The 21,368-nt window shown below is 51.3% G+C and overlaps 1 protein-coding gene across 1 annotated transcript in view; it reads left to right on the forward strand.

Moving 5' to 3' along the window:
* Positions 1–21,368, forward strand: part of CSUI_006291 (gcc2 and gcc3 domain-containing protein) — a 53,444-nt gene that overhangs the window by 26,404 nt on the left and 5,672 nt on the right. The window contains exons 27-50 of the mRNA XM_068066455.1: positions 478–627; positions 1,224–1,388; positions 1,940–2,542; positions 3,269–3,553; positions 3,982–4,230; positions 5,169–5,471; positions 5,898–6,230; positions 6,637–6,858; positions 7,548–8,170; positions 8,892–9,117; positions 9,768–10,178; positions 10,361–10,696; positions 11,185–11,625; positions 12,035–12,166; positions 12,829–13,338; positions 13,787–13,988; positions 14,570–14,909; positions 15,618–15,917; positions 16,281–16,547; positions 17,297–17,585; positions 17,848–18,246; positions 18,841–18,949; positions 19,336–19,842; positions 20,369–21,086. Coding sequence (XP_067921567.1) covers positions 478–627; positions 1,224–1,388; positions 1,940–2,542; positions 3,269–3,553; positions 3,982–4,230; positions 5,169–5,471; positions 5,898–6,230; positions 6,637–6,858; positions 7,548–8,170; positions 8,892–9,117; positions 9,768–10,178; positions 10,361–10,696; positions 11,185–11,625; positions 12,035–12,166; positions 12,829–13,338; positions 13,787–13,988; positions 14,570–14,909; positions 15,618–15,917; positions 16,281–16,547; positions 17,297–17,585; positions 17,848–18,246; positions 18,841–18,949; positions 19,336–19,842; positions 20,369–21,086 — 8,120 coding nt within the window. The remainder of the gene's footprint in view (positions 1–477; positions 628–1,223; positions 1,389–1,939; positions 2,543–3,268; positions 3,554–3,981; positions 4,231–5,168; positions 5,472–5,897; positions 6,231–6,636; positions 6,859–7,547; positions 8,171–8,891; positions 9,118–9,767; positions 10,179–10,360; positions 10,697–11,184; positions 11,626–12,034; positions 12,167–12,828; positions 13,339–13,786; positions 13,989–14,569; positions 14,910–15,617; positions 15,918–16,280; positions 16,548–17,296; positions 17,586–17,847; positions 18,247–18,840; positions 18,950–19,335; positions 19,843–20,368; positions 21,087–21,368) is intronic.

Consider the following 21,368-nt stretch of genomic DNA (forward strand, 5'->3'; position numbering starts at 1 on the left):
CAGCATGGTGAGTTTGGAGGGTGCTGGAATTCAGAATTGGGTCGGCTTGAGTGAGAAGAAGACGCGTGCCTCACTAGTTCAATGCACGTAGATATTCTTTGCTCCGGGCCACTCCGCAAGAGCCCGCGAAAACACGATTGGGTCCTAACTCGTGTTGCAGTAGCAGTTCGTGTACGAAAACTTTCCGCACTCCGAGGTTGGCTTCAACAGACAGCTTTAGAGGTACCCTGAGGGGCGTCGTGTCCCTGGCTTGTTGGTCTCCAAGTCTTCCCACATCTTGCTGTAGTCTGTATAAAAATCTTTCTTCCTGTCAGCCATTTCGTGAACTGCAGTTGTTGACATCGCGCCGATTTTGAGAGCACTTGACATACAGATGTGTGCACGCCACGAGGGGGTCTTGTCGCGTGTGCTTGACTCTCCTTTTTTACTATGCGGGGGTGATTCCATCAATGCATTCATGCATGCGTGGTCGTGCAGGATTCCGTACGGTGGAGGCGTTCTGCTTTAGTGGGAGTGTATGCGAACTTCCGCTTGTCTACGTCGCATCGGACACTTCCAGACTGAATGTCGGCGTCAAAGCTGTTGACTGTTCAGATGCGGATCTGTCGACAGACTTGGGAGGCGATGGTATGAGTGACGGGGGGTGGCGGCTACGTCGTATATATGATCTTCACCTCTACAGAGGAATGCTTGGCGGAAAGAAATATATCCAGCAACTGTTCGACTGTTGACAGCTGTACCATTTACTTATTCAAGGTGGTTGTTGCTCATCAAAGCCACCGGCAGCCTAGGTGTCTGGAATTTTACTGTTCAGTGTATGTATCTATACAGCTCTTCAGAATGCGACTTATGCAACAGCCCCGTACGGCGGTCCTTGTGCCCTCGTAATTGGCGAAAGGAGCCTTGATTGCTCGTCTATAGGATAATGAGGTTGTTGTGCCGTCTCTCAGGCACCTATTTTATCACTGGCAAGGTGCAGCCGTGAGCGAAGGAGAGCGAAGGCAGCAACAGACAGCTCGGTGTCCGCCGCTGTCCATGTGGACGATGAATGAGAATGCCCGTTGGTGTAGCCACGTAGCTACCAGCTCTTGAAGTATAGCTAGCTGTCTAGCCATCTCCTATCACAACTACTGTTTCACTGGTGTTTGGAGTTGCAACCTGAGGGGCATGCTCGGCCCTCAACCTGCCCGGTAGACTGCGGTGTCTTCCGGTGTCTTTCCCAGGGAAGTTTTCACACGAGTCCGGCAAGAACTTCTTCCTGCCCGGCAGGATTCTACCGAGAGACTCGGTGCTGACGCGTTACGAGTTATGTTGGTGCGACAAGGACTCAGTGGACGCGTGTGCGGGGACGGACTACTCCGAATCTATCGGTTCTCTCCGGGTCCAATGTATGTACCGACTCCCACGGCTGTGGATGAAGTTTCAAGTTTGCTTCTGCAACTCAGTCTCTGTGCGTACAGGGTTACTCGTCAGTGGAGAATGAGTGGCAACGGGAGCCGTTCCTATAGGGTCTGACCACCCCCGAATGACGGCCGGTGTTCCAGCATGTTGTGTATGAGCTGAACGTCCAGTCACACACTGTAGGCTGCATGGGGGTTTGGGGCAGGGGTGGGCGTTGATTCTGAGAAGAGGGAAGTGAGTGAGTGAACGGACCTTCGTCTCATTTTTCCTGGAATGTCTCGGTGCTGTGCACGTGTTCAGGCTAGGTGATAAGCATGATGAGTGAGTGGGACAGATGCTTATGTCTCTCTTAACCCGTGTTAGGAAAGTACATGCTAGGAAAGAATGGAAGCTTGTACACACTACTAGTGCTAAGACATCCTTGTGCCGTGTATTCTCAACATAGCTGGACTACTCGTACGTACACCACCAGCACGTCTTGATGAGCTCCCCGTCCCCCCTGTTGTTTGTTTTTTGTTTTTCGTCTGACGTCGTTCAGTTGTTTCAGAAATCCAAGTCATGTGTCCTCCTTTTGGCGGGTCATGCGTTTTGACTCTATCCAAGGCCCTCTTTGAGCGTGACAAGATAGGGACCTTCTTCCTTACCAAGTATACGGGAGGACCATCGGACTGTACTTCTGCGGCGGGCGGCTCGTACAAAATGACCCCACAGGGAGATGAAGGTGACGATCTTCTTCAGCTGCCTGTAGTTCACAGTGATCTTGTCCTTGCTGTCGGAGGGGCCACGGGAGGCAGGGGTCAGTTTGCTATATGCTGGGCAACGTCATCGACTCCAGAGGAAATCGCAGACCTGCAAACAGTGACTATGAACTCTCCTAGTCCTGCACGATTAGGCGTTCTATCTTTTGCTGGACCGAAGGCCCCTTCAGATCAACCAACAGGACAGGTTGTTGTGATCGGAACGCCCGCAGAAGTCCGTGTTTCAGTTGTTGGCGCTACTGTTGGAAGGATGGCTGACGTGATGAACGCCGGGCTCCCCGCCAGTTTCAAGGAGATTCGGATGGTGCCTAAGGGCCAATGTGGAATTGCGGGTCCGGCGGTTACAGCTGTTCTCAAGCTCTCTACAGTGTCTCTGGGGAGAAGTACGTTCCTTCGTATCACTGATACAAGCGTTACAGGAGGAGGGGAGGCGCTTTTTCCTCTTGTAACTGTTGGCCGTGAACTCCTGGTCGGTCGTGGGGTTTCGCGGTTGTTGTACCATTGTCTAGTATTTGTTTAATGACTGTCCCTTTTCTTTTCTTTTAGATATGCTTTTTCTTCAAGATTTTACTGTAAGGATTAGACCTGACTACCAAGCCTTCCCGAGTCTATACATCACGGCTTCCATCGATACAGTGGGGCGCTGCTGCAGCTCTGCTTTTGGCTAAGCAACTTCCCTACTGTGTGTTCATTGTAGCGCACGGGGGTGTGAAAGACTGGTTCTTCCACCCTTTCCTCCGGATACAATAGAAAGCATTACCCATGCATCCCGTCCATAACGATGTAACTGTATGAATGAATGAAATGTCACCCTTCTGATAATTCATCGGTTGTAAGGACTCCCGATACTTCGGGACAACAGACAGCGCGATAGAAGGCCGCATGCATGCGTAAATCCTGCTTACCCTAAGCCCTGTGGCATTCAAGTTTCCGCGTCAAAATAAGAACGGTGGTTTTTGTCTGAAGGTGAGCACTGTTCTCGGTTTTTTCTGCGTTCTTCACCCTTGTCCGGCTTCTTAATTGTCATGGTCCGTGTTTCCTGTTGACTTCTCCCACGGAGAAAATGGTATCTCCCGTGAGTCTGTTTTTGCTGCGAGTCCTCATCACAGGCAACGATGAGCAGGAGGCCCTTTACGTGCAGGAGGTGATTCTCGATCTAGGGGTCAACTCTGGGACAGAGTTTGATATTTGCTGGTGTGAAGGTGGCAAGAGCTGTACGAGTGAAAGCCATTTCACTGCTGTGGTCTCCTCGGTCCGTGCAATTGGTCCTCAACGGGGTGTCCAAGTTGTCTGTACATACGACACGCAATGCCCTTTCCGTTTCAAGAATACGCCCGACGGACAGGCACACAATCTCGTTCCTGTGCTCCTGGCTATGACTGACAACTGCACAAGTGAGTTTCGTCGCGGTTCGGAACCTTTCTCGTCCGCAGCTGACGTTGTCTCCCTCAAATCTGCCCCCCCTTCTCACGACTAGCAAAACTCCAGAAGGTCGTGGGGAAGCACTGCAGAGCATTGAGTGCATAATAACGTAGCGGACGCCCCTCCCCCCTCCGCCCCGAACTGTCTGAGCAGTCGCCCTGGGCGGGGTCTGTCGGTCAGCAGAGGTTGAGCGTGCCTTTTACTTGAACCAGAGGATACAATGTTGACGTTGTACGTTGTCGAACTCTCTAAGGCAGACAGAGATCCCAGGCAAGCAGCAGAGAAAGTCATCGAGGCAATGGCAGTAGCCCCTCCCTCTTTGTTCTTTTCGGGGTTTGGGGGGCAATTTAACGAGCCCAACTTTGTTTCCAAATTTCTTTGCGTGCCTTACTGTGACCAGCGACGCAGCCGAGCCTCCCAGCGGGGGGTTTTCTCGCTGAAGTCAGGTCTCTCAGGAGGAGCGGAAAGACGACCGAGACGGACACGGATAGCGTGATACTGGAGTTCTTAGCTCCCGTGCCAAGGTCCTCGGTTTTCACCGATGAAAACTCGGAGACGCGTCGTGAGCTGGAGATTTGCTATTGTGCTGTCATGTCAACTGGCTGCGGTCCCGGTCGTCGCGTAAAGGTTGGCACAATCGTGATCATGGGTGAGTCTACTATAAGACCACGACATCGCACAATGAAGGGGTAAAAGGACACCCGCCGGCAGCGTCCTCTGCGCAGAGGAAGGACTCGGCTGATCACGGCTCGGAATTTTCCTTTTGTGCCCGTCTCAGCCTGACTCATTTTTTCACGTGTTGTCAGCGATATGCCTCTCATAGCCCATAACTTTTGCTAAACCTACCGAAGCATTTTAGGACAGCATCGGGCCCCGTCCTACGTTTATCCGCAACGTCTCCGCTACTTGCGGCATACGTGACCGTCTGGGCGACAACCAACGAAATTGGGTTGGTGGCATACGGGGCTGCGCCCACAGAGAGATATATCACTGGCTATGCGATGCGCCTCCTGCCTGTAGCGCTGTAGTCTGAGAGTACACTGAAGTCACTTAGGCTCGGGGACGTTTTGCACCTTTTCGAGAGCTCGGGAGGAATGATGGGTACTTTGTGGAGGGAAGACTTGAGAGGTTCTCGGAACCTACAGTCAGCGACGCTTTCTCGACAGAACCGAAGAGCCGATAGTCGCACCTCAGTCCTACGCTCTAGGTAGTGTCAAAAGCATTGTTTCCGCTTGGCCCTATGCGGTCATCTGGGTTCTCATTTTCGTTAATAGTCCAGGCAGGATGTCTTCCTGCAAGGAATCGGCTTAGTTTTGTCCGCGGGGGCTAGGGCACATCTTCTGTTTTCTGTCTGCATCTTCTGCTCCTGCCGCTGCTAGGGGTGGGTGTGCTATGGTCATATGGAAAGCTCTCTACATGTGTAGACCAAAGTTCCTTTTACGGGGTGCCTGTGTTTGTCCCCTCGTATCGATTTCAACCTAGCACTGTGCATCGTTCTACAACACAGCAACACCAGGTTCGGGTGGGTGCGTAGTTGGTTTGAACGTCTCGCACATCTCATGTGGTCTTGGGACTTTTCCTTTGCAGACGTGTGGATCGGATCTATAACAGCCACATTGACAGACAAAGTCTACGCATTCGCTATCCCGCCTTTCAGCGGCGTCGGTGGCGTTCTGAAAGTCACGGCTGGCTCGACAGCGCTGCCGGTAACACTCCAACCGCTCACTGCCCAGGACCAGCCACCGACCTATCTGGTAGACGTAAGCGTTCTGGCGACGATTGAACAAGCGGAGGGTTACGCCACGGTCAAGTATTGTGAACGGCTGGTTTCCGAGGATTGCGAGGCTGCCAACGCTGTCTACGTTATGATTTCCGAAATCTTCATGAAAGGTACGTAACGCATACTCACCTCTCGTTCGGGGACTGTTAACCTACAGTGATTAGTTTTGAGTGCGTCAAGTGCCTATCAGTTTCCTTGTCTAAGGAGTCAGTCAGCGTTTCAAAGTGGGGCACCTTCAACGGCCCGTCATGGTGTGCTTCTTCTTTTCTTGTCTCTAAGGAGTCAGTCAGCGTTTCAAAGTGGGGCACCTTCAACGGCCCGTCATGGTGTGCTTCTTCTTTTCTTGTCTCTATGAGTCACAGGCGTCAGAAGTGAAGGAATGTAGTGTATGTACGCACCGACCACGACATATATATATATATATATTGGTTGATAGTTTTCTACGCTCATCAATACGTGTATGATCTCAGTTGTTCGTATACGTTTCCCAGCAAAGATAGACTTTTGTGCTTGGGTTCTGCACGGTTCCGATGCAGGCCCCGTCACCCTCACCTGGGTCGACACATGCAATATGGGTCGTCCATGTGTGCTCACCAAGCGCTTTTTCAATCCTTTCGAAGACGATCGAGTGGCCATCATGTTTGAATGCGGCGAACCGCAAAGCACAGACTATGGCATCAACAATGAGACTTCGGCAGACTGGGACAACATCAAAGGGTCGTCAGCAGAAGTTTCCTTCTCTTGGAAGCAGATTCTAGGGGATCTTGGCGTGGACTCCATGTCGATTTGTTGGTGCGCTGCCGACCTGACCCATGATTGTTCAACCGCCGATCAATACGAGAAGAAAGTTGGCACTCTGAGAATTTCAGGTCAGTTGGGATCGCATGCGCGGTCGGTGGTTTCTCGTCAGGAGCCAACGCTTGCCGTCGGATTTTTCACCAAGACTCTCTGCCGGGCCATGGGGCAATGCATTTATTCGCTGTGCTTAAGCGTCGCATATGCCCTGGCTCGGGGATGCAGCCGGACTTCGAAGGCGTTTTGGTCTGCAATAGCATCGGTGTCGTCCACCGGTAGATTCTCCACTGGAGAGATCGGGCACATGCTGTCAGCAGGGAGGCACTTCCCTCCTCGCTTCCCGTGAGATCTAAGGCTCGGGCTCGATATTCGTTTCTGTCACTGGAGTAGTCCTGGTAGTGGTAGCAGCTGCTTTTTTGTTTCATTTGGGTATTCCGTTTGCGTTTTTGTGTCTTCTTCTCTGCACCGCCCGCCATGCAGGGCTGCGCACGGGACACCGAGGCTCGTGCGCGGTTGGGACTGTATGTGAACTGCCCAAGGGGAGCGGCTATAATCTCAACGAGGTTAAGTTACGAATTCTAGCACATGGCTGCGGTGCTTCTGGCGCAGCAGTCCCTAATCTTCCTGATAATGGGAATTTCATCAGGAAGTCATCCACGGGACATACTTCGGCTTCCTTTCAACTGCAATCGAAGCTTCTTGGTAAGCATTGGCTTTCTGTTTTGCGACAAATTCAACTCTCTCAACCGTTCATTGCGTTTCTTTATGACTGTACCAGCCGACCTGCGTCTGTCGTTCATACATAGTGGGAAGGAGAGCCGATGACGGATGGTTGGGGTGGAGATACCCCAAGTTTCAAGCGTAGGTCTGATCAAGAGTTCCTAGGGAAGGAGCAAAACTTCAAAACGAGGGTAACGTCATTTAGTAAGAGTAGAAGATGCGAGATATGCACGAGTATCTACCTGTAATCCTACTGTAGAATAAATACCCGTCTGTTGCGAGGCTGACGTCATTCATGTCAATCTGATACACCATCTTTCTCCGTGTTTTCGGCTGACCGACTTTCTCATCCGAGGGGGAGTTTCGCTTCGTTTCTCAGCTTATGGTGGATGAAGGACGGAAAATCGTCTCAGTTTTTTTCGCTTGTACAGAAGAAGTGCTCTCCCATCAGATCTATGCCCACCCGGATATCCATATACAAAGATCATACCAATAGTGTCCGCTTCTACAGTTGATCTGTCCATCGTCTAATGTCTCAAAGTATGCTACCACTTCTCAACTCAAAAACAATATCGTCCACGCGACTCTGTAATATAATCATTGCTGCGACTGTCCTCCCATCGTCCCTCCTGCACCACTTGTGGACTTGCTGTTGTTGTTGTTGTTTGCAGCACTGTCGGAACCGCCAGCTTTTCTGTGTCAATGCCCGAAGCCTGCGAACGAGTGCAGCGCCACAGAGGATTTTGCATGGAAAGTTGGTTCATATGAATTTACTGGGCCATCTCTTGCGGTAACAGTCACTGATGCTGTTTCAGCGAATCCGCTTCAAGCGAGCCTAACCTGGCGAGGCACCATCGATGTAGCATCTGATTTTGTTGTCTTAAGTTCGGACGCTTGCACCGGACTCGATTCCAGTGTTGTTGCAGGGTTGCCAGATCATGGCTTGGGAAAGTTGTTGGATGATGGGTCAGTATCGTGGCCAACACCTGAAATCCCTGGAAACGTCTATTATATCTGCTATTGTCGGAGCACAAATCCGTTGGTGAGCTCAGTGAGCGGAAGTCCATTCCCTAAAAGTTCAAAAGCGGCGTTATCGCCGCTTCCCGACAGATGCGAGACCTTCTCTGCCTATCGCATTCGTGTCGGCACAATCCTTGTTACCGGACCGCGCTCTGGACACAAGCCATTCTCATGCTCAGCCGGTGGGATATGTACAGTCACCGTTGAAGGTGTGGCAACCAGCTCGACGGCCAGTGAAGACATTGTACAAGCTTCCATCATCGATTTACGCGAGGTACGATGTCTTTCTCTGACGGGATGGGGTGGTTTGTACAATCGTAGTGTTGTCTGGACTTGTGCTGTCGAGTGGCGACGCGGTGCAACGGCGTGTAGCCTTCTCAAACACCCGCAACAGTGTTGTTTACGGTCACCTCTTCAGGGCTTGTATAGCTGCCGGCTTTGATGCGCTTTCGTAAGAAGGCCTCACCCCTTTCACCGTTCATTCGAACGTCATCTCACGCTTCTCCCAGTATGCGCCTCTGTGCTGAACTCTTTCAGTAGAATAGGGTCTAGTCAACGTTTCGTCCGCTGGCCGCCTATTCACAAGAGGGGCTTTACAGTGCAGGTGGGGGACTGGCTGCGTTCCGGGGGGCTGTCTTCACTGTCTTACTCAGGATGATGACAAGGAGGAGTTTCCTTTTCCTTGACCGTCATAGTAGTGGGTAGCCGTCGGAATACGACGAGTGGGGGCCTGGTGGCCGAAGAACAAACAACAGCTTTTTTCGTTTTTCTTCCAGTGTCCAAACAAGGATGCTAAAATAAAGGGGCGTGTTACATCAGACGTGATGGAGCGTCCGGTGTAGAACGTCCCAGCTGCACATGCCTCTCACGGTAGTATTTACTCTGGGCTAGTCTCGATAAGAGTAGTCGTATGATCTGCCATGGCAGATTCACTTCACCTGCCAGGTGTCGCCACTCCGGGGGTAGAGGAATCTGTGTCGTGTTTGTGTTTGCAGAAAAGCTGTAGCAGCGGCGAGTCGTTAATGACCGGGGAACTCAGCTCTTGGAGATATCTGGAGTCCACGGTTCAGGCCAAGGGGACGAACCTCGGGATGCGTGGTATTGCTCAAGAGTACGGTTTCTCAACCGTGATGCTGTTGCCAGCGGGATCGTACGTGGTGTGTTGGAGATCGGCTCGTGATGCACCACTAGGCGTTGACGTGGGTCGATTATACGTGAAAGGTACGTAGAGCTACGGAACCGACGTTTTTTGACCACCGGATTGCCGAGCTCAGTGTCGGCAGGCTGTTTTCTCGCTGTAAACCATAGCGGAAGTCGTCCAAACTGCCTAGTGAAGAAGGGCAGCCGGATAGCCAGATAATAGCTTTCAGAAGTCTGACAGCTTGAAACAACGCGTCAATAACAAGCACTCCTTCCGCAACTGGCGTTCTTCGCTGCAACAGGCAGGGGTGTGGGCCAGTAACACATCGTTTCTTCCATAAGGAAGCGACACGAGAGACCTTCCTTTCGAAGAAGTTCACTTGTACCTATTGTTGCTTTGTGACCAGGCGGGAGCCGTTTGTTGGCTTACCAACTGATGATAGCAGCGTCAGCTGTAGTCGGCTTGAGGTGGTGCCGTTCTGTCGAAGTTTTTCTAGGAGTGAGGGCCAATCACTGTTTTTCTTCGTCGCATAGATCGACTGATTCTCCAACTAGGCTTCGTTCATGTGCAGCGTTCCTACAATAGGTGTGAATGTAGTATGACTGTTGTCGGCCCGGATGCTGGTTGTAGGGGTGGGGGTGCGTAGCGTAGCAGGTCACGGGGCGTTCGCACTGGTATTTGTGAAATGCGGCTGTTTGGCCGACGTGTGTTTTTTTCTGCTACTCTGCAGGACCGGTCAAGAACGAGACAAGGCTGGAAGTCCTTAGTGGAGCAGATTTCGACGTATCGGTTCGGTTTGCTGGGGCATCTAATGCGGATGAGGTGAAGCCTGTTCGGATTCACATTTATCCCATTCCATCTGGCGACGCCGGGAGGACGTTTCGTTGCGTTTCCCAGGATGCAACTCTCCAGCAACCGTTTTTGCGATTCTCCAATGTAGACAGGCCTCCCGATGCAGTGACAACTATCCGAGAACATTTCCACGAGGCGACATGGAACGGGCTCACCATCGTCATTGACAGCGGGACCCCGGACCAACGGCCAGGCGATGAGTTTGCTATCTGCTTCTGTGACGGCGGACAAAGCGACTGCAGTGTCTCAAAAAGCTATTTCATCCAAGTCGGGACTCTCAAAGTGGCGGGTAAGCAGTTGTGAATGTATGGAGGTTGTTTCAGTCCTTCTATATCATCATCTTTAGAAACATTCAGTTGTGTTGTCGAGCTTTGAGCGTCGTGAGTCAATAGTCATCCGTTTCTCCTATCTACCCTTGTGCCCGTCCCCTCTCACTGGGGAATGGCTTACCTGTCTGGGGTTGTTTCGCAGGCCCGGCAACAAGAACTGTAACGGAACCGCTGCCGGTGGGAAGATTCGTCACGTACACACTCATTGGCGTTGATCTGCCGACGAAAAACGCTCTGTTGGTTCTACCCTCCAGAGATATTGAAACCCAGCGTGCATCCAAATGCGGACAAGTAGACGAGGACCAACAAGTTTTCCCGTCGAAGGCTCAGACAGAGCCAGGTGTAACCGACAGAGTTACTTTCAAGGATCTTCTCATTTCCTCTGCGACGCACACGGTCCTTGTGTGCTGGTGTGGCGGAGAAAACTGCACAAGCGGCGGGATGTTCCGGACACAGATTGGAGAAATGCCTGTCCAGTGTAAGTACACTCTTGAGAGCAGGAGTGAGGGAGTCCACAGCATGTGTCTGCGGGGTAGAAGCAGCACATTGATTATGTATGGTGCTTCTTCGTTTGCTCCTTTGTTATTAGGAACGGAGGAACATCACGGGCCCAGTGTGCGGCAAAGATGGTGACAGTGAAATTTTTGAGCGAGGGATTGCGCCTTCATATACCTCGCTTCGGGAATGTCGCAATAATTATGTGAATATGCAGGTCAAGCGGATGACTGCTATTGTATCGGACTGACGGCTGCTTTGGTAGCGTCCGTAGTATATTTGATCGTCTAGTCCAGCAGGGCACATGAGCGTTAGTTTCGATTTGTGGTCAGCAAGGATCTTTCTGTTGCAGGCGAATGAAAGAGCAGGCATACCCGGGGGGGGGATTGGCCGTTTGTCTGTCGGTTTGATCGGCGGAACCTGCGGGCAACGAGTTTTCTTGCTCAGAATTACTTGTTCTCGTGTGTACAGTTCCACAGTTCATACCGGTTTCAGCAACCATCGGCGGGTCTTTCAGTGTCACGATGAAAGGGTCAGTGGTACGGCCGCAGGATGTCATCACTATTGTCGGACCTAAGGCACAGTGTGGTGCAGACGGAACTGAGGTCATGGATGCGACACTTGTGAAGATCCCGTCTGGGTCTCCCGTCAAAAATCTTGACCGTTTGGGGACGTCGAAGGTTGTCAAGTCTGAATCGCGTACATCTCACGGAGTACTTGATTCGGCAGCACGAGGTGAAGCTCTGCTTTGGCAGTCATGGAGCATTCAGACAACTGAAACGGTTTCCGGTTCGCTCAAAGTATGCTACTGTTCAAGCGCGGTCGGGCCTTGCAAAGGGAAGAAACGCTTCAACGTCTGGATTGGTAGCGTCTCTATCGTTGGCCCTTCGACTAAGGGCATAAGAATCGTCGGTAAGTGCGGTTCTGAGAGGGGCAAGAGTCTCGCACAAGAAGAAAAGCCGCCACATGCGGGAGCATACGAATGAATGCTCGTTGCTTTCACAGTATAAATTGACTACGGAGTCTCGTTTGTTGGCAGACACCAAGTCTGATTTGCTGTGTCCCATCGTCCTCGGTAAACCCGCGTCGGGCAAGGATTAGGGTTTACGGTTCTCTCGTCATGACGGGCTCCGAAAGTGGAACTATGCCCATACTAGACTTGCTGTGCAGAGATCTGCAGGCCTTCAGTTTGGGTACCTCAGGCTGCTTGTGCAGGGGGGATGTGTGGAACCGTGTGGCCAAGGTCGTGAGTTAAGGAGGGACTATGTTCTTCATCATTTTTAGGCGTCTTCATTCCATTTCTCTGTATTTTGTGTTGCAGCCACCTCGGAGGGCCAGCAGGGTCTCGAGCTGAGAGGAGAGGCTTTTTCTCTGACAAACAAGCTGCGCTACTATCCTAAATCTCTGTCGAGTAACTTGACAGCTCTTCAGATGCAGGACTTATGCAATTTGGGTGAGGCATCAGTTTCGTTCAACAGAACCCGTTCGTTATTGAAACTGGATAGGCGAGATGTCAGGATTACTGGGGCTCAGCCAGCTTAGAAAGTGAATGCAAAAATGATATGAAGGACCGTCAACTTGCAACCCCCAGTTCCGGTGTTTAGAGCCATCCAAGCCCGTCTTCATGCTGTTTGTCCACACACACACACTCATCCTCTACATCCGTCGAGGCTTCGTATTGACGAAATGCGTGTGTGGAAGTGTGGATGAATCTCGCCCTATAGGCGTGATCTGCAAAGTTATTTCGGCTGTGTCATTACCAGGGAGGGAAAGCAGGAACACGTCGGAGATACTTGGGAGCCGGCAGGGGAGCTGTGTCTCTTGGGCAGACAAAACCCTGGCGTCTTCTATGAATTCTTGGCTCCCCTCTGTTGAGACGTTAGGGTATGTGGTGATGAGTCGGTGTGGCTGTCTGTCTCTACTGTTCATACACTGATGAATGCCGCCAGGGCGTGAATGCCTAGAACAAAGAGGACGTCTTCTCCTTCTGTGCCTTCTCAGGCTGGTCGCCTTGTTTCACGTGTTATCGTGTGAGAGATCGCTACGGCGAGGTCACGACCACCCTCACCATTTCCACACGCACCGACTGACCCGATATTATGTGCTTACTTTCAGGAAGTGAAACGACGACCGTGATAGCAGAAGAAGTCGAAGAGAACGGGACGGTTGAACGTTTTCCCGTATCCTTGACTCCTGGAGTCCGGTATATCCTTTGCTGGTCGTCTGGCGTGGCTGCTGACAAGGATGAGAATAGTGACACCGGAGAACAAAACTCGGGAGCTAGTCAAAACTCTTTTCTCATTGAAGCGGGGGAAGTGACGGGGAAACCAGCTGATCTTCGCTTGATGACTGAGAAAGAACACCGGCAGGAAAGTTCGGATTTGGACGAGTGGTCCTCTTTGGAGTCCTCCACGTTCTCCATGGCGACCGGCGACTCAGAAGATGTGTCTGGATACGACGGCGAATTCCCTTCATCTTCTGTCGAACTCTCTGCCAAAGAACAGATGCATGCTCTTGATTTTCTTCTTCACCGATCCCGTACGAAAGCAGACTCTGATGGAGACGTGACAGCCGCCGCCGCGCCTGCTCTGCGGTGGACGTTCCTTGCCGACATCGTGCCAGATGGTAAGGAAGACATGGCGTTTTCTCTGAAGGTTGTAGGTAGCAGGGCGGTTGCAGTCGTGTGAATGCGATGATGGCATCTTGGTTCTAAACAGAGAGTGTGAAGGATTCTGAAGCGTATTAGGTTCTGTCTCGCTGCCTCCATGTCGGCTTGATGGTGGTTGGCTGCGAGACATCGGAGGCTGGTCACGCCTCCGTCCCCTGTCTGGTATCATATACAGCTGATGTCGGAGATGACAAAGAAGCACGGCGCTTTGTTTCCTTTAGGTTTTATCAAGAGCCCCAGGTTTCTCTCTTTTCGTCAAGGCCTGTGTGGGGAAGTTGCCCAGTGTGGTGGAGTGATCAACAGCTCTTCTCATCTGTACTTCGTATCTCCGTGGTGTGGTCGATTCATCAGCACGGCGTCAACAATCTCTACAGCGCATGCGAGTGTGAGTGGTGTTCATCGCAGGTTTTCGGCCTGGCCGACTCATCAATCTCGTCCAGAATTTCTCCTCTGAGACGCTCGTTGTCCCGGGAGTTGCTAATAACACAGATGTGTACGCTGCCTATCTGGGAGAGTCAACATTAGCTGATTGCCAAGCTGTCAAACAAACCCCAGTGGCGACGCTATCAAAGGTCCTTGAACTGGCCAAGGATTACATCATGTTTGAGTAAGAGAGCAACACATTTGTGTGCAGTTCTACTTCAGAGTCGTGGCAATCAGCTTACGCTTTCCCGGTGTACTACTCAACGATGGAAAAGTATGCTGTCTGCTGGGGTCGACTGCAGCTCCCTGTGCTGGTGACACCACGCCTTATAGATAGCTAATACGCGCTGCCATTCTTTGCAGCAGTGCATGCGGTGATGGAGACCATGAACGAGCCGAAGAATGTCCCGAGACACCATTGGTGCATAGGCGGTTCGTGGGGATTCATTCCTGTTACCTAGAATTGTTGATGTGGAAGTGTCTGGATGGAGTATTTCGATCCGGTGCAGGCAACAGTCAAAGAAGAAAGCGAGTAATATCCCAGAGAGAGCCGGTAATCCATCGTCCCTTCCTTAGGTAGCTAGCTCACTTCGTGACAGGCGTTTTTCTTGGGAGACTTCAAGAGCCGGCGTGTCGGGTGGAGGTCGTGTACATTCAATGTACAATCACACAGCCTTCCAGTGTAACCGAAACCCAAAATGCTCAAGCTCTCATCGTGGCCATGTTAACATGCGATGGTGTTGCTGGTGATGATGATTTCTGCAGAGCTGGAGAACTGAGCACCTTAGGGGTGTATCGCCTTTGCATTGAGAATCAGACCGTCAACGCTCTTTTTGACGTGGGAAGGGCCGCAGTCTCGCAAGTGTTCTGGAAGACCGTTCTGGAGTTCATCGGAACGCACCGGTTTTTCATGTTCCCGTGCTCAACGGGAACAAGTGCTGCTGACTCCCCTGTCAGCAATTGGGCGGACGACCGTGTCTGGTTGCCTGACGGCATGGGGGTCTGGACGGCTGTGATCGGGTCCGCGAACATGCAAGTAAAGCCGACTCCATATCTACTGGCACCACTGGCCACGACTTCCAAGTTTATTGATTTCTTCAGTCAAGTAAGAATCTCGATATGCAGTACTGAGGGAGACTAGTGCAGTCGAAAGCGAAGCCACACAGACACACCAGGATAGTGAAGGGGGGGGAAGAGGTCGCAGACCTGTAACACACCGGTCGCTGTGAGAAAATCATATAAGATATCTACTGAGTCAGTTCTATAGAGAAAGAAACCGCAAGATGGCGGCACGCCAAACTCGCAAAAAAGCTCACAGGTCCCGTCTTTCGGGCTCGTAGCAGTTCTGGGATTGGTTTCGTGAGTGGCGCAGAACAAGAAGGTACGTTGTAGCAGGCAGAAGATTTCGTCAGGTAACCTACTGTTAGAGTGAGTAGCCATGCTCGAACGCCTTGCAATGAGGCGCAATGAGGTCATCGTCGACGCCACATGTCGAGAGTCAACATTCTACGCCGACGCATGGGGGCGCGCACTTCCATTTTCTTTGGCCCAGTTGGGCCGTGTCTCGGAGGGATTTGTGTTGGACTGGATACCCACGAGAGGCCACCGTCTCGCCGTTTCGGTTGTCCCCAGAGATTGCTGCGATGGGCACTGGTAGGAGCGACTTCTTATTTTATCTGTCAGGTGAAGAGATTCTGTTTAGGTGTCCTTCGTAGCTGGTGACACGGTATACTATCTCTCTCACCTGCGTCCCCCTCCGGCGTGAACTCTTCATGATCGCTCTTGATTTTATTTTGTCGTCTTCTTCCGACAGGGCGTCCGCGGCGTTGTGGCATGTGCCAGCGACACCAACCAGCAGGTGTATTTTGTCGGCCCAGATAGGCTTTATATTTTGCATCCGAAGAGCGATTTCGTTCCTGATTTTTCGACGTACACCGGAGAGTTAGTGCATCACGGTGTTTCGACCCCGGTTGACGTGGCGGTCGTGGCACCGTACGTCTTTATATCGGACTACGGTAGTCAGCTGATCAAGGTCTTGAACACGGCGGACCCAACCTTAAACCGCGTTATCTATCCAACCAACCCTGTTCTCCTTTTTGCTGCTGGTATCGAGGTGAGTATATATGTGTATTTGCCTCTTTCCCTGTCTCTTTGACACTCACGTATCACTAGATTGAGAACCTCTTTGCGTCTCTGAGTTGGCTTGATGAATCCACCTACCTACGTGTTTTCCTGACCGGCGGAAGGTACACTCGACTAGAGTATAAACGCTAGCTATCTTGTTTATGAGGAGGAAACTAGACCGTGGACTCATCTCAGAGAGTATGTAGGTTGCTACGTATGTCCGTGGAGATTTGAGATACCTCCTTTTGACTGAGGTAAACGGGTGGTGTTTTGTGGAGCTATCGCTGCATAGATGAAGGCACTTTTGTATTGGTTTCCGGTTTTTCTCGTCCTTTCTTTCTCTTTTTTTCAGGTTATAGCTCTCGAGGGCTCAAAAGTTGCTTTACTCGTTGCAGACATGTTCAATCACATTGTAGGGCGACTTGACATTGATCTTGAGGCCTTTAAGACCCCTCAGACGGTGGTCGTAGGGACACCTTGGACAGCGTACTATGGCGTCCCCAAGGTGTCTCTCCGTGACAACCAGGGTTTCTCATATCCTTTCGCACTCTCACACTACACGCCTTCTGCTGCCGCGGGCGGCGCAAGTAGTGAGGCACACCTCTTGCTTGTTAGCGAGGTAAGAAAGAGTATCTTGTGTTGCTCTCTTCCGGCATGCTCGGGGAGGCTCACGTCTTCCTACTACTTTCCGGCTCTAGGGGGAAAAGCGCACCCGTGTAACATCTCACCTAGTCACACCGGTGTGCAAGCGTAGTTGAGACAGTGGGACCGCGGCTATTCTACTGTCGGGAGAGTCATTGTGACAAGCTGATCAATTGCGGGCGTCTTCATTCCGTCTCGCGTGGTCTTCACACTCACGCCTATTTCCATTTGCACGACTTGTAACTACGTGCATACACGCGTGAATGCGTTTGCCTCGAAGTCCACCCTGGTGGATATGCTTGACACGACAGCAGAGCGCCTGGGGCCACTCGCTCACCCGCTGTTGTTCGCTGTATTGGAGGCAGCCGGTCCTTGAGACTGGAGTCGACTGCTTGAGTTTTCTTACTTGGACTGGTCTGTCACCCGTCTTTGGGTATCTTCTGTTTACTTTTTTTTTCTTTCTGATGGACTACGTCTTTACGCAAAAAGGAAAGCAGACCTAGTGGTTTGCTCAGCCGCGTTTTTACCCGATGCGAGGTATTTATTTCTCCCATGTAGTGCACACATATTTCTACTGTCAAGATCGCTGTTAGGTGTGCCGCGCTCTTCTCCGTTTTGCCTGTAAGAAGGGATTTCGGACACTCTTGGTAAAACTCGGGGGACATCGGCAAGGTGCGGAGCTTAAGTTTGTTAAGGTGTATGTGTGCGTGGCTGTCTGTTTCGCAGCTGGTAACCGATCGATTACTGTTCTTAGATCTGCAAAACGGGGGCTTGGATTTTTACAGGCAGATTGACATCACTGGACGGCGCCTTGTGACGGGTATTCGAAGCATAGGTGCCTCATTGCTCCTACTCACTCGGAACTGGCCTCCGGAGCCCACCGCCGATGCATCTTCTTCAAGTGTTGTCTTTTTGCGGCTGGGCGACCTCATTGACAACCTTCACTTCACATATCCGGACTTCAGGGCCAAGCTCCAGTCGGGTCTTTTCTACACTTTCGCTCCTCTTGTAACAGGTACGACACTTAACCCCTGGCCTTCTTGTTTCGATTTGATGCGGGAAAGCACTGCTGTGCCCTGTCCGATGCTGGCTAACTACCCACCGTGCTGATTTACAGAAGAAGGGAATGAAGGGATCCGCATGTATGTATGTATCGACGCTTCGGGTTGTCCCTAGTGAGCCATGGGAAGCCAGAGAATATAAATTCGTTTTTGTGCTCACCACGTTTGACTCGAGGCATGTCCTTTGGTTTTGTTGGTTTGTCCTTTTCTTTGAAGGTCCTGCCATTCAGTTTTTTCACGAGGAGACGACGCGGAGCGACCTTTCCTCACTTGGGTTGAAGCTAGATCCGAAGACTGGTGTCATCAGCGGGACAGTGTCACACACAGGGAAATTTACTGTAACTATTACGGGTGGCGACCTACTTGGATCTTATACATGGCAGATTTCCGGGGAGGCCGGTTGTCGGGCTGGAGAACACTTCGACTCCGCGAATTCAGCCTGCGCACCTTGCCCTGTTGGGACTTTCCGTGATCAGGAAGCAAATCTACAATATTGCGATGATGTCAAACCAAATAGTACTACAGTGTCTACAGGGTCGACCCATGTCACGCAATGTCGTTGTCTACCTGGATTTGAGCTCGGGCCTTTTGGAAGTTGCCGCCCGTGCACCTCGGGTATGTTCGGGTATACGTACATACATACTTTCGGATTCTTTTGGCACTCGTAATCACGTGCGCCTAGGTCTGCTATGGTGTAGGGGTGCGGCCAGTCCCTTACCTATGAGGTGCCTGTACTGTCGCTTTCGTGCTCAAGTCCGTATCGGTAGTGATGTAAAGTTTTACCAGGAACAATCCGGGAAGGCGTCGGCTACGCGCCAACCGGTACACGCGACTACTTCAGGAAACGTGCTTGCATCTTTTTGAGTGTCAGGATCTCGCTGTAGGATTGGACACGCATGAACTCACGTTGCTATGCAAATATGTGGCGGTTGGATACATCCCTTGTTGTCTCCGGAAGTTGTCATAGCTGGCTGATCTGCGAAGCAGCATCGGGTATGCCATCCAGATCAGCGGCCGCTCTTAACTTCTGCGCAGTGTTGGTGCCACTTTCATATCATAAGTAACGTCGCTCACTGTGAGGCGCTTCTGGTGTAGTCGTGTACCGCTCTTTCGAAGCCTCTTGCCTGTCTGTGGTATCACCAGATGACGCCATGGGACGTCGTTGATTGCAGAGTGGCATTTCTCGTTTTGGACTTGCTCTTTCTCCAGGCACATTCAAGGCGGAAATCTCAGATGCGAAGTGTACGGGCAAGTGCCCGCCAAACATGCACAGCTACATCCAGGGCGCAGATAGTGAACAGTCGCTGAATTGCATGTGGTAAGTTGAACTTTGGGTAGGCACGACGGCGAGTACACGCGGCGGTGTCTGGAAGAAGTTGTCAATCAGTCTGTTCCTTCACAGGCGACAAGGAGCCCCAGCAGTTGTCTCGACGTGCCCTGTGAGGTAGATGATCCGGACATCACGTTTCCTCTGTCTTGCCGCAGGGCGCCGACTATCCCCGGGGCATCCCAGACGCAGTGCCTTTATTTGTGTTGTCGAAGGCGGAGCAATCTTTCTCTCGATCCATATACACATATAGATAGATATGTGCGTTGTGTGCGGATCTACAGCAAAACAGCCTTTAGGCTGTTGACTACGCGGCGTTTTCATTTGTAGTGCGCGTGGTGGTGTTGACGATGTCTCCTGTCGTCCTGCGTTCTCAGCGACTCAGGGTATTACTGGGAAAAGTCTTCATGTAAGCCTTGTCCACTGGGGAGCTACTGCAGTGGAGAAACGTCCCTTCCTGTGCCCTGCCCTGAGAACTACACGACGAAATCAACAATCAGCAAGAGCCGGCATGACTGCGTCTGTGTACCGGGGTACACAAAGCTGAATGGCGAGTGTGTCAAGTGCAGCAGACTGAATTACAAAAGCGAGACCGGTGATAACGCTTGCACCGCTTGTCCCCAACCAGCTGTGAATCCTGAAAACTCGGCTGGACTGCTTGCTTCGACGAAGCCAACCGAAGCTCAGTTTACTACTGCGGCCGGAGCGACAAAGCTTTCAGACTGTTCTTTGTGCGCGACGGGCTTCTTCTTTGACATGACCAGCGGTGGGTGCGAGCCATGCCGTAAAAATTCTTATTGTCGTGGTCCAAATCAACTCCCTACGCCCTGTTCTGAAAATTCCATGACATCCAAAGAGGGTGCCGAATCCGCATTTGACTGCAAGTAAGTTGTTGAGGACCGCCTCACATAGTCAGAACAAGACCTGGGTCAGCGTGGGGCGATCAGTTGCTTTTTTTTTGCGCTCTACCTTCCCTTTGGCCCTAGGCATCGCAAGCGTGCTTGGGGACGTAGCGCGTGTGAAGAGACTTGCCGTGGCGTGTATCTGATGATGGAGGAAGCCAGGTTTGGTTGGCCTCTTACGCAACAATCCATGTAACAACGACCAAGCAGAGTCGTGTTTTTCTGCTTCATTGAGAGTCCACTTGTTTCGTGTTTAGCAGGTTTTCCTCACAGGCATCCACTCGTGTTGTTCAGGAGTCACTTTATATCATCTGGCGTGGCGAATGATCTGGGGAGGATGCCACGTGAAGGGGGGCGTGGCACTTCGGAAGACCTGTGTAGGACTTTTTCGCTTCGATCACATACATTACGCCACCTCTGTCTTCTTTCTTGCAAAAAAAAATATATGGCCTGTTGCTTTTTCTTCTGTTTTTTCTGTGATGTTCCTTGATGCGGTTGCTCTCAACAGGTGCCCCAAAGGCTACGGGACACCTTTAGAGAGAAACCCTCTTGATAATACCTTATTATGTATTGAGTGCCCGAGGAATACGTTCCAGCACATTGACGGCGCGGTATCAGGGTGTTTACCGTGTCCACCTTTCACAATGACTCAAGCAGCGAAATCGACGTCAATGAGCGCTTGTGTTGCAATACCGGGTTATTTCCTTCCAAAGAAGTTAGAGGATATCCTCACAGGCTTATCAGATGTGGATACCCGAGTGTCTCCAAACACGGATGAGACAGATCTTTCTTGGGACGGGTTAGGGAGCGATGAGCGAGACGGTACAACAGACGGGCATCCAGCAATGGATGAGGCGGAGCTGGATTTCCAAAAACTCCGAACAGCTGAGACAAAATACGAAACGATGAGTACTGCAGATCTACTAGCTGTCACTCGAATCTGTCAGGAGGGGATTGAGCTTATTCAGCAAGTCATCCCCGAAGTCAAGATGCGGATCTCTGCTCGATCTTTCGAGGCCTGTGCAGAGCAGTGCGCGAGGAATGTCTACTGCACTTCATTCACATTCACTCGGGCAGGTGATCTTTTCCCCTTATTCTCATCAACTGTCACCAATCACACGGGAACCTTCGTCGTTTCATACTCCGCCTGCGAGCTCCACTACTACGGTACCGAGCTGGATGATGAAGAGGTCGCCTCTATCTCAAACCGATTTCAAGGAACTGACGTAAGCCAGGAAACTGTTGTGGATGGCCTTATACGGAAGGCAACGTCTGACGATTCTGTTGGCGGAATATTATATTCGATCGGTCGCAACAGGCATGCGTACATATATATATATATATGTCAGAGAACAATGCCTTGTGAGACGGATATAGGATGTAGGGTCTGCAGTGACCGCCAACAGAAGCTGAATGTACTTCGTCTCGGCGTTTTTCTCACTCGTTGTTTCCTGGAAGAGAGCTAGGAGTTTTCTCGTGTATCGGAATGACCTCTACCCAAAGTCTTT

This window comes from Cystoisospora suis (assembly GCF_002600585.1).
Source record: "Cystoisospora suis strain Wien I chromosome Unknown contig_3156, whole genome shotgun sequence".
Classification (NCBI taxonomy): domain Eukaryota; phylum Apicomplexa; class Conoidasida; order Eucoccidiorida; family Sarcocystidae; genus Cystoisospora; species Cystoisospora suis.